This window comes from Mustela lutreola, chromosome 2, assembly GCF_030435805.1.
Source record: "Mustela lutreola isolate mMusLut2 chromosome 2, mMusLut2.pri, whole genome shotgun sequence".
NCBI classification, from domain to species: Eukaryota; Metazoa; Chordata; class Mammalia; order Carnivora; family Mustelidae; genus Mustela; species Mustela lutreola.
The window spans coordinates 176569443-176582464 of NC_081291.1; the positions used below are offsets into that span (position 1 = coordinate 176569443).

The 13022-nt window shown below is 38.7% G+C and overlaps 1 protein-coding gene across 1 annotated transcript in view; it reads left to right on the forward strand.

Annotated features, from left to right (window-relative positions):
• Nucleotides 1–893: 893 nt before the first annotated feature.
• Nucleotides 894–13022, forward strand: part of TOMM70 (translocase of outer mitochondrial membrane 70) — a 32435-nt gene continuing 20306 nt past the window's right edge. Inside the window, exons 1-2 of the mRNA XM_059164350.1 lie at nucleotides 894–1713; nucleotides 12173–12346. Coding sequence (XP_059020333.1) covers nucleotides 1387–1713; nucleotides 12173–12346 — 501 coding nt within the window. The 5' untranslated portion in view covers nucleotides 894–1386. The remainder of the gene's footprint in view (nucleotides 1714–12172; nucleotides 12347–13022) is intronic.

Here is a 13022-nt window from a genome sequence, read left to right on the forward strand (position 1 = left end):
TGAACCTTTGTAAATTTTTAATATAAGGGGCTGCAGACCAGTATACTTGATAAGCGGAGCCATAGCTCTGGATTCATTCTCTATTAATACTAGTCTTTTCTTACTGAAAATACTATGAAATCCGAGCAATTCCTTGCAAGGGAAATTCTTGTATTTTAAGACGTCTGGTGCAGAGCACGGGGAAAGGACTTGACAAAGCTACTCGATATATGACAGCTATGAATTGGAATTTCGTTTTGGGAATGAAGCAAGAAGGCTGAAGACAGCTAATGCAAAACTCGCAAGGCGGTGGGCGGATCAGAGCACTGCGGAGGGCGCGGGTGTTCCAGGGATCGAGACGTGGGCTGGGATGTCAGGAGAAATCCAGCACAAGGCACAAATATGTACAGGAAAGCTGCAAGTAGGTAGGAACTCTGGGTCTTCGCATTTCTACCCACGCAGTTCAAGAACTTCATTAACAACACACAGACGTCATCGCTTTCGTAACTGGTGCAGACGGTGAACCGCGGGGACTCTGTTCAAGCCGTTTTGGCGGAAGCCAACTTAGATTGCCCGTTTCCACCCTGTCTGATTTCTACCATCTGCCGCTGCCCCCAGCAATCTCAAATTCCTCCATACTACAGTCCGGCCACGATAGAAATAAGGAAATCGATGATACAACGGACTAGCTCTGGCTGAGTTCTTCCTTCACACACCTTTAACGGTCCTTTTAATCCGTTGGTTTCCAGGACTTCATAACCAAACTACCGGCCCCAAAGGTCTGAGAAGCGCCTACGTGGCGGTAATGGGGGAACGAAGCCCAAATTCCACCAATAAACTGGGCTACTCGGGCTACGCCCCGCCCACCATTCCTGCCAACCAATAACATTCACAACTCTTCCGCTACTCCCGCCCGTTCTTGGGATCGCTGCAGACTCCGCACCGCTCGCCTGCGCACCATAGATCCACCCTCTGTGCGTCCCTCCTCCGCTTCCCCAGATAAGAGGTCCCTCTGAAGGCGGAGGGAACGACAGTGGCTACCACCGGAAGCCCAAGATCCTAGAAGCTAGTCTCACAAACAGCAGCGCCCCGAAAGGGAAGAGAAAGGGCCACTAACGACGCCCCCTCCCGCCCTGTTTCTCCCTGACCCGGAAGTAATTTCCCCCTCTTCTCTTCACTCCGCCCCCCCCCCCCATAGTTGAGAAGGGAGGAAAGGGACGGCCGGGTCTGGCCCGGCATGCCCTAGGCTTCCGGTGACCTCTGGCCCTTTTCTGTCGTCCGCTGTCGCTGCCTAGCGTGCTCGCTAGCCCACGGCTTTCCTTTCCTCCCTCTGGTGTTCCTTCGCACGCTACCTGGTGACTGAGGCGCCCGCGACCAGCAGGGAGGCGGCGGCGGAGGACACTTGTCATGGCCGCCTCTAAGCCTGTGGAGGCGGCGGTGGTCGCGGCGGCTGCGCCTAGCTCCGGGAGTGGGGTGGGCGGCGGCGGCGCGACTGCGGGCCCTGGCACTGGGGGCCTACCGCGATGGCAGCTGGCGCTAGCAGTCGGGGCGCCCCTGCTGCTGGGCGCAGGTGCCATGTACCTGTGGAGCCGGCAGAGGCGACGCCGGGAGGCTGGGGGCCGAGGTGATGCCGGCGGTTTAAAGCGTAACAGCGAACGGAAGACCCCAGAGGGTAGGGCCAGTCCGGCCCCGGGCAGCGGACATCCCGAGGGCACCGGTGCTCACCTGGAAATGGTGAGAGAAACAGCCCTGGGCTGTGGAGGTGGAATCCAGCGGGTGAAGGCTTTCCTTGACCAGTTGTGCGGGTCAGGGGGCTTCCCATCCGACGAAAGCTGCCTGGCAGCACAGGGGTTTAGGGAAGCGCATTTCTGGCTGCCTTTGTAGGGATTGGGATAGCCCGAGGGCACAAGTTAGTGTTCTTCTTTGACAGAATCCTTTTGGTTTCAAAAAAAATTCTTGTCTTTTTTCTCGTGACACAGCATTTATCACTGGCGTTTTGGGTACGGGGGACTTTTGCAAATATGAAGATTGTATTGAACTAGTGAAGGAAGCCAGATTCCATTTACGATTAATACATTGTGGTTGATAGGAATTGTGGTTTCCAAGGCCTAGAACTTGGTCCGTAATAACCTTTTAATAATGAGCCACCCCTGTTTTATGAAGTCTCTCAGGGTAGGGGATAGGTAAATACAGTGACTGTTGGTTGGCAGAGTGAAGTGGTGTTGAGTAGCCTTTTTTTTTAATCTGTGGGAGCGAATTCTTAAACTTTTTTGGTAGAAGCATGTTAAGTTCATTTTTTAATTTTACCTGAAATTTTACATGTTCAAGCCTGACGTGCGTGATAAAGATTCTTTGATGTTAGGCCAAGCATCAGAGTATTTGGCGAACTGCTTTGCATGGTTTTGTTACCGACTGTTAAATCCTTTTGGTATCTGACAGCTGTGGGGAATAAGCCTGGCTGCATTTAACAATACTGGGATGGGGTGGGGTGGAAGATTTTATTTGCCTCTGGGATTGTACAGTGATAGTTCAGAGTAAATCAGAGTTCAGAGAAACCTTTGGTCAAATAGCTCCCAAATACATTTGCAAGTCATTTCCATGTTGTATTATTCAGGTTAAAGACATGATTTTACTAAATAGTCAAACTTTAAAGGAAGTTTTGATGTGGGAGTGAACTACCATAGTTTAATGCCCACTATATGTTAGGCTTTTGCTAGGCTGTGAGAGGGCCAGATAGTCTTTGTAGTGGGAGAGTAAAACATTGCCACCTTTTTTTTTTTTTTTTTTTTTTTAATGTAGAAAAGATGCGGTATGGTATGCTGGAAGATCCCATGGACTCTGAGAATTAGGAGATGTGCACTTTGTTGTGGACTCTCTAGCATAGTTACCTTGGGGAAGTTATTTTATCTCTCTGGTCTAGTGTCATCCGCATACTGTAAGAAGATTACAATATTTTAGGTCTCATGACTTTGCCAGCCCTAAAAATTGTTGCCTCTGAGTGCTGCTAATGAGAGTGTTAATCGGGAGATTCTTTGAATTCCCACTTGTGTGTGTCATTTTCATATGTCTGAAATTCTCTGATCATTTCCTATTTCATTTGTTTAATTTTAATCATAGAAGAATAGTGAATGAATGAGAAACACAAAAGCTTTTAGTGCTATAATCACTAAACATAAAAATAATTTTTATACATGAAACTTTGTGACATACACACAAAGTAATGATATTCTGGCTACACAGACAGATGTAGATGTCTTAGGCATTTCTTTTTGGGATTCTTTTGAAATGTGCATTTCTTTAAAACTTCATTGAGTATAGTAACTTTTTTATCTTTTTTTTAAATCTGATGATAAAATATATATTCTGGTATTCAGGTTTTTTTAATGTTACACAGGAGTTACCCGCATGAAATGGTTAGGAACCACTAATCTAAGCACTCTAGAATGGGAAGGGAGAAATGTAGTTAAACATTTTAATTAGGGGGTCACAGACTGAGTAACCTCTGTTTCAGTCATTTTTTTGAAGTAAAGTAATTCTCTCCCCTTAAACAAGCTTCTAGTTATTTTTTAAAAATCAGGATGATCAATGACATTCCTATATGACTAACTACAATGAACACCTTTCAGTCTTTATCTCACTTGATCCTTGGTGATGTTTCGCATTGTCTTCTAATTTTCATAACTTTTCCTGTGGCTTCTGACATAGTATATTCTGGTTATCTTTGTTTTTTAAAAAATTTCTTGATACCTCCCTTGCTGATTGTTCTCGGTGTCCTTTCCAGGCTCTTTTCTCTGCCCCTTCCTTTTCTTGATCTTCATGTTCTATCATAATTATTCTTAACCTTCCACGCCCTTGCTTCCTTGCTGTGTGGGAGTTTTATTTATCTCATATACTGATAGCTCCCTAATTTCTTGTCTATAGCCCAGACCTCTCAAGAGACCCAAATTTAAGGGGAATTTTCACTTCATTACTTCACAAATATTTCACATCCAGACTCCCCTGTTTTTCCTGAGAGTGTCTCTTATCAGTGTTCCTCATCTAACTAGTTTCCCAAGCTGGAGACTTGGATATCATCTTAACTTTCTGCTCCCTGCATGTTTTCCACATCTAGTCCAGGAAAATATCTAGAAAATTCTTAAGTCTGACTACTATATTTTCACTGCCATTACTTCTCAACTGAATAACTGCTCTTCTTATTGTCTTCTAAATCCTTTTTGTCACTGCCAGAATTTGACAGCCCATGCTTAAAATCATTAAGTGGTGTTCTGTTATTCCCCATAACAAAGCTCAAACCCGTCATCATTTAGGACCCTCCATAATCTTGATCCTGCTTACCTCTTCAACTTTATCTCTTTTTTTTTTTTTTAAAGATTTTATTTATTTGACAGAGACACAGTGAGAGATGGAATGCAGACAGGGGAAGTGGGAGTAGGAGAGGGAGAAGCAGGCTTCCTGCTGCCCAGGGAACCCGATATGGGGCTTAATCCCAGGACCCTGACACTTCCTCATGTTTTTCACCTTTGGATATTCTGTGAACACTGCCCAATACACCTACCTTCTCATCCTTCAAATAACATGTAGGTATTTTAATCTTTTCTGAAACCCTTTACCTGGGCATACCACTATGTGATTACATAACAGTCTGAACTGTTCCCTTCCATAGCACTTACCACATTGTACTAGAGTTGCTTCACATATTCTATGGAATATGTGAAGGCTAGGACTGGCTCTTTCTCACTTTTGTCTTCTCAGAACCTAATACAAGGCTTGGTAGAAAGCAGAGGTTGAGTAAATCTACCAGTGAAGCTTCATTGTTTGCAGGTATGCATGCGTGTGTGTGTGTGTGTGTGTGTACACACACATAATCCCACAAGTTGAGTATTTTTTTCAGAACTCCAGCTTTTCATTTTTATTCTACCAGTCAATCCTAGAAGTTGCTATAACAGTCTTAAACCTTATTTAGGCATTCTTTTTATAAATCACTTGATTTTGGATCAACTACAGCCATAATCCTGCAGAAACTGTGTTCTTACAAGTGGGTTCTTAGGTAAAGTGCTCTGTACTGTGATTTAGTAGGTGGGCTTGGTTGTAGATTTTTAAAATATAATATGGGAAAGAACTTTATTATTATTTCAGGTATTTTCTTGTTATCCTAGCTTTTATTCATATAAAAGTAACAGTTGGTTGATAGAGTATTTTAAAAGACCATTGCTCATGCTCTAAGTTTTCCACCGTTGATTGCTACTTCTTTTAAGCTGAAACTCAAATTTTAAAATATGCTCTTGGAATTTGGTAAATTTAAGGGAATGAAACCATTGAAAAAAAACACTATCAAACTAAAGTGTCAAAAGTATATTTTAACTGGATATAAATGTGTAATTATGAGGATACCCATTTTATTTTCTTATACACAGATTCCAGTTCATTTCCTTTCACAGTGACTATATGTGATCATCGCATATAGTGATTTTATAAATACATGCTAAAAATTTATACCGAGTTCTTATTGCCAAATGTGTATCATTGAAATCTTTCTGTAATGTAGTCAATTTTACCATTGCAGGACTTGTTTTAAAGGACTCTTTTAGGTCTCCTGAATTCCTTGTGTGTGTAAAGTAACCTTCACTGACTGTCAAACCTTGATTTTTTTTTCTAAGTTTGTATTCCACTAAATTTACTGGTATTATACTTAAATATCTGTCGCTTTTGTCTTTAAATATTAAATTGTTTTCCAGAACAGATATGTCTCTGCAAAAGGTGTGAGGCAGATTCCTAGGTTTTGCCTCCCATTTGACAAGTTCTAGCAGTGTTTGTAGAAGAGAGGAGACATGCATACTACTTTTCTCATTGTTTCCTTTTAGATTTATTACCTGAGTTATTTGTTTTTAATTCTTGTGTCTTACCCACATAGTTTAGATGTATGTATGTATACATATATATGCAGTTGCTCTTTGGACCTAATAATTTTCTGGTTATTACACAGTATACTAATCACCTAATGTACATTTTCCTGATGTGAATTGGGATTTCAGTTTTTTTAATCAGTAGTAATTTTGTAGAGAAGCTGCCAGTCTCCTTGTTTGTTTCTTACACTGCCCCTGGTATTTCTTCAGAATAAAGACTATGCTGTTGGTTGTTGTACAGTGGAGTTCTGTCAAATGTGCTTTTAACTAAAATGAATTCAGTTATAATAGCTTGGATTAAAGAAAAAGGTCTAATTTTGCTGATGATTCTCTCTTTGTCTTTTCATATAAAGACCTTTTGCCCTAGAGTCAGTACCGAGCAAGATAGGATATCTGAATCTGTTGTCTTTGATTTAGTTCCAGAAAGCAATTCTGGGTGTGATTCTAATGATATTCTTGATAAAACATGGATGATGATCCATGTAGTACAGAAGTAAAGTTTAGGCAACCTGGAGTCAGATTGCTTGAATTTGAATCCTCCCTTAGGCAAATTAGTCTTTCCAGCCTTCAGTTGCTTTATATGTAAAATGAGGATAGTAATAGCACCTACCTGGCATCCCCAGTGGAGTACTTTGTTAAAGATTATTCAAAAGTAATTTTGGCTTAATGCATTGACTTCAGGATTCCTTACAAGATTTGGTGCCAAATATTTGTTGAATTCATTTAGCAGAATCTCATCAAGTCACGGAATTGACTCTGCTGGGCAATTAATACGAAGAGATGAAATTTAAAGTGTGGTTGGAAAAAAACAAAGTTTTCTAGTAGACTATTGTAAATTATACTTTATATGACATACTGGGCAGATGCAAATATCTTTTTCATAATCCATCTGTATTCTTACCAGTATTCACAGAGTTTGAATTTATGCCCATTTATGGAAATTGATTATATGGCTGAAGTAAAATTTAAGAGTCCTTATGTAGGTAATAGTAGTGGAAAGTTATTGGAGGGTTTTGAGCAAGGAATGACATGATACAATTTACTTGTTAAAAGAATTTTCAGGGTGCCTGTGGGGCTCAGTCGGTGAAGCACCTGCCTTCGGCTCAGGTCATGATCTCAGGGTCTTGGGATGGAGTCCTGCAGAGGGCTCCTTGCTCAGTGGGAAATCTGCTTCTCCCTCTGCCCATTGCTCCCCCTGCTTATACTCTCTTTGACAAGTAAATAAATAAAATTTTTTCAGATCAATTAGAAAATAATTAGTAATAAATGCAGAGAGGTGCATTTTCACAGAGTTTTAGTGTAAAATATTATGGAATGTTAGAACCTTTTTAAGGTTTAACATCCAAAGCAAAAGTGATTTCCAGTAAGGTAAATGGCTTTATAGTCTTTTAAATCTCCCTAGTAGCTTTTAGATATGCAAATGGACCATATGAAAGATACTAGCATTTCGAGATGTTCCCATTATGTTTTAGATCTGCATATCTTCATTTCTCATTTATAAAAATATGCTTTCAAAATTAATTGTCTTTGGGCTTATTTCCTCACTTCAGTCTTTAATTCTGAAAGTTACTATTGTAACTCGAAAATGTAGACTGGTGGCAGAGGGTGGGAAGTGACTGAAAAGTAGCACAAAGGATTCCTGTAGGATATAATTAAAATACCTCAAAAAGAATTATTAGTTGTGTGTTTTCTAATATAAGCTTTTTGTCTGGTGCATATATTTTCATTTCTGCCTGGTTTTCACCTCAAAGCTTACGAAAATAGGGCCTAGTTCCTGACATAGGAGAAGGTTGACATTATGTTACCCAGCTTTTTGTCCTAAATTTTATCAGCAGGCTGAAATAATTAGTTTTTCTGTACTGTCCCTGTTGTAATTCCATTCTTTCTCTGCATTTTTATCAACGAAGGGAAATAGTTGGACAGAAAGTAATGGGGCAGGCAGTGAGCTTAGGGTAATATGGATGTTAACCAAGATAATCTTTCCAAAAATATAGTTTGGTTGCTTTCTGGGGTGGCAGTGGAGGAGCAGTGGAGGATAATTTGCAACTTAGTGATTTGCCTATGTAATTTGATCCTTTTCCACAGTGTCATTCAGATCATTATGGGGATTGGGTTTTGTTTCTGTTTTTGTGGAGTTTTGTTGTTTTGGGGGGTTGTCAGTGGGGTTTTCGTTTTGTTTTGTTTTTAACAGTATAATAAAGAAGGGAAATTAATCAGTCTGATCTTGGCCTTAGGGTTTAAAGAATCTTTTTTTCTTTTCTTTTTTTTTTTTTAAAGTAATCTCTACCCCCACTATGGGGCTTGAACTCAGAACCCCAAGATCAGGAGTCGCATGCTGTAATGACTGAGCCATCCAAGCACCCTGGAGTAGAAGAATTTTTAGTAATTTTTAAAGGAGCCATTATAAAATTTGACTAAGTGGAGGAAATAGCTAAGTGAAAGATTCACTTGATTGGTTTTAAGTTGATGTAGAATATGTTGAATAAAAGTAAGAAGTGTCTATCCTAAGTAGAAGAAGGAAGCCTTGTGTACTCATTTTTCTGTCTTTTGTCAGTCCTTGCTATGACTGCTTTTTCTGGTATTCTGTATGGTAGTATTTAGCCTTAAACTTCTAGTAGACGGGAAAGAGTTCATTGCTATTTCTGCTAATGAAACAAGGTCATTAACTCTCCGGAAAATGTTTTTTATCTAATCTGCAAATCTTTCTTTAAAATACTAAATAAATCTTCAGTAGCACTATAGTCAAATATACTTCTCACGTGTTTTTAATATGCCACATTATTTTCTACATAAACAGTCCCTAGTGTTTAAGGATATGTATTAACCATGTTCTAAATGACTTAGAAACATTGTAAACTTTTTGCCAGGAATTGGAAGAATGTTTTTCTTGATATATAATATCAAAAGTAACTGAGTTTCATTATTTTGAAGTTTTATTAGGCACAGAAAGATTTATAATTATGATGTGTTCTTGGCAGATTGTGCCCTTTATCAATATAACTGTCCTGTGTTCCATCTGAGACTTTTTAATAGTTATTTGTCTGATACTCCCTTCTGTTTCTTAGTGTTTGCCTTCATAACCTTTTTGACATTCTTTTTGACCTGTCACTTTGTTTTAGGTCATGAATGGGCAACATAGTTTTCTATTATGGAGATTTAACCTTTTCACATTATTGTTATTATTAACATATTTAATGATCCTGCTATATGTAAGCTGCCTTTTTGTTTCTTTATCCCCACCTTCCTTTTTGTATTGGTAATTTGTCCCACTTTGGGGTTCATTTTTAGTGGTAAGGAAATTGTACCACCTCTATTTCTCTTCTTGTGTTCAACCTTAAAAGCTAGTTTGGCTAGGTATAAGATTGTAAATTGAGGATAATCTTTCTTCAGAACTTTAAGTTGTTACTTCATCGTGTTTTTTAGTACCTCATGTTTATGACATTCTAATACTAGTTTGGTCTTTTTCCTTTGTGGATAGTCTGTTTTTTCAATCTAAAAACTTTCAGGCTTTCATTGGGAGATTTCACTGTAATGTGTCTGAAAATGTGTCATTTCAGCTCCAGGAACTTTTCTAGTATTTCCTTAAACACACTGTTCTGTGCCTCCCTTTCTAAACTCCAGATAGATAGATGTTGGAACATCTGAATTTATACTCCATGTCATTTAACTTTTCCTCCAAACTTTTCACCTCTGTGTCCTCTGTTTTCATTGCATTCTGGCAGATACCTTTGCTTTACCTTTTACTTGTTAATTTGCTCCTCAGTTATGCCCATTCTAATATGCAGTCCCAGACCATCTATTGAGGTGATTGCAATAATCCTTTTTAAATTTTTAGGATATCTAATTAGTGCTCTGGAAAGGCAGCCTCTGTTTTCCAATTTTTAGAGGGCAAGGGAGAAAGAAAATCTTAAGCAGGCTCCACACCCAGGACAGAGCCCAACTTGGGGCTTGATCTCACTACCCTGAGATCATGACCTAAGCCAAAGTCAAGAGTCAGACACATAACTGACTGAGCCACCTAGGCACCCCAAAAGCAGCCTCTTTTTTAAAATGACTGTGATAGTCTCTTATTCCTGATACTAAAATTTGTTTGCTTTGTTTATCCTGCTTTTCTCAAATACTAGTTTCTATTTGAGTTGGGAGCCTCTCTCTCATGTTTGCAGTACTCAGTAGTGTGGTCTCTTGGAAGACAGCCCAGGTATGCCTGTCACTTGTCTCTTGGGTGTAGTTGATCCTTGCTCCTTCCAGATGACCGAGCCCTACTCCAGTCTGACTTCTGCATCTCAGTGGAGTGGGAGTTCTGTTGAGGTTGTTTCAAATGCAGTTTTCTAGCAATCACCGTGATAGTTGTCCTCCTGTAGTCCACGGTCACATAAGAGATTCCTGGTTGTCTACTATGGATATTTTCTGCCAAGGATTTTTACTGTCAAAGTTTTTGGAGGATGATTAAGGCTTTTGACAAATGGAAGATTTTATATTCATCTTTTAATTAATTTGTGGCTTATTTGGTTCTTTTCATCCTCCTACATCCTAGTTTTAAAATATGTTCCTTATTGACACTAGCCAGCTTAAACTAACTGTTTAATATTCTGAACTTAGGAGGTGCCTGACTGGCTCAGTCAGTAAAGCATGTAGCTCTTGATCTCAGGGGTCATGAATTTAATCCCCATGTTGGGTGTGGAGCCTACTTTTAAAAAATGTATTAATATATCTGAACTTAGATGAATGCAGTTTCTAAGAAATCTTTGGATGCTACTAAAAAGTAACTATAGTTGTACTCAGACTAAAGGAGAAGGGAAACAAAAGGTAAATGAGGGGAAAGCCACAAAGAAAAATGAAGCAAGAGTAAGGAGAAAAAGAGCATAATTCCTAGTAAATTATTTATAAGAGCAGTTACTTTTGCTTTTACTTTTGTCAGTGCTTACCTGTTGAAGACCTATAGGTTCTTCCATAATCACATATTTGTTAAAGTTGGATGATGCTGACAAACAATAAAGTTTTGGGGAAAGATGTGCCACAAAGCTCTTTGACTTAGTAGCTAGAAACTAGATAACTGGAATTGTCTCCAGAATGCTTCCCAAGTGTTGACTGAGGTATTCACAGCTGTCCTCAGTGCTAACTAACAACTCTTCTGTATTGTATATGAATGAAGTATGTGAGTTGGGTCCCCCAGAAAGATTCTAAGGCAAAGATGGGAGTACCAAAAATTTGCTGATAAACAAAGATTTGGGATAACATTTGTAATGAAGATAGCAAAGTGTTTCTATTATCTGTTCTACACAGTTGACAGTAAGCTTAAAAGAAAAATAGCAGCACACATGAATAAATAAATGGTTTTCAGAATAAGAAATGGTCATGGTCAGTATGGTCATAAATATGGTCAATAAACACGAAAAGATTTACAGATTCATTAATAATGAGGAAAATGCAAATCAAAATATTGGAATATTTATATCATAGTTTTCCAATGAACTTGGCACTAATGACATTTGGATCTGAAAATTCTTTGTGTTGGGGGGCTGTCCTGTGCCATCACAGAATGTTTAGCATTATCCCTGGTGTCTACCCACCAGGTTAATAATAGCAGCTATTCATCCCTGCCTCCTGCAGTTGTGACAATTAAAAATGTCTCCAGACATTGTGAAATGTGTCCTAACCAGTAAAGTCATCCCTTACTGAGAATCCATTAGACTGGTAAAAATAAGCTATCCCAACTCTTGCTTGACAGGAATGGCAGGAAAGTAGATCTTTACATTTAAAGTACTATAGCAATTTTTTTGAAATTAAAAATACATAAACCTTGTGGAATGTCAGAAAGAACACAGATGAACAAATGGGGAGGGGAAAAAGAAAGCAAGGAGAGAGGGAAACAAGCCAGAAGAGACTCTTAACGATAAAGAACAAACGGAGGGTTGATGGAGGAACCTTGGCGGGGCGGGGTGATGGACTAAATGTGTGATGGGTATAAAGGAGGGCACTTGTGATGAGCACTGAGTGTTTATGTAAGTGTTGAATCACTGAATTATACTGCAAAAACCGATAGCACTGTATGTTAACTAACTAAAATTTAGATAAAATAAAAACTTGTAATATGAAAAATAGTACATAAACCGTTGGTTTAGTAATCCTAGTACTGAGACTTTATCCCATGAAGATACTTACATGAAGCAGTGTACACTGTAAACAGCCACTCTATCTCCCCATTTTTCTTCTGTCAGTTTATCCCTGTTTTAATCACTGATCTGAATGTATTCCTGTGTATTGGTAAGTGTTATTTCCTCTCGTTTTAGAACTCTCTTGATAGAGCCCAAGCAGCCAAGAACAAAGGCAACAAATATTTTAAAGCAGGAAAATATGAACAAGCTATTCAGTGCTATACTGAGGCGATCAGCTTGTGCCCTATAGAGAAGAACGCTGACCTTTCCACATTTTATCAGAACAGAGCTGCTGCCTTTGAACAGTTGGTATGTATCTTAGGGGTTTTTTCCTTCTTTTTGCTTGCTTTATTTGCATAGTGTTTCATTTAATACCAGCCAAATCTAATCAGTTTTCTGAACAATTTCAATTGTTTTGAAATTACAGGCTTTTTGTTTTCATATCCTTTAATTACATAGCTTTTTTAAGAATAGATTTTAATTTTGCTGGTTACAAATATAACCCAAAGTTATATATATCAGATTTTATAAAACTAGATGATACAGGAAGCTATAGTTTCTGGTGACCCCAACCTTCTCAATAATTTGAGGCTATTATTTCAACTTTTTCTCTCCATATGTGGGGTTGGGGGAGACCCATGTATTATTGTAAAATATTCTTTCAGTTGCCACTATATCTTGTGCAGTTTTTCTTAGCATGCAGATTTGTCATTCTTTCTGAAATGCTGTATATATATAGTAGCTGTTGTATAGTTGTGTACTGAGAACATCTTCCTATTGATGAACATTTGGATTGTTTCCTATTTTACCTATTGCATTCAGAGTTTGAGTAAATATTCTTATAAGTATTTTTTGCATATTTTTGGGAGGATAAAATTCTAGAAATGGAAATATAAAAAAAGAACATCAGTACCTACTCCCAACAATAATATATGAACATGCTTGTTTTCTGTCATTCTCACCAACTTATATTCTCAGTCTTGAT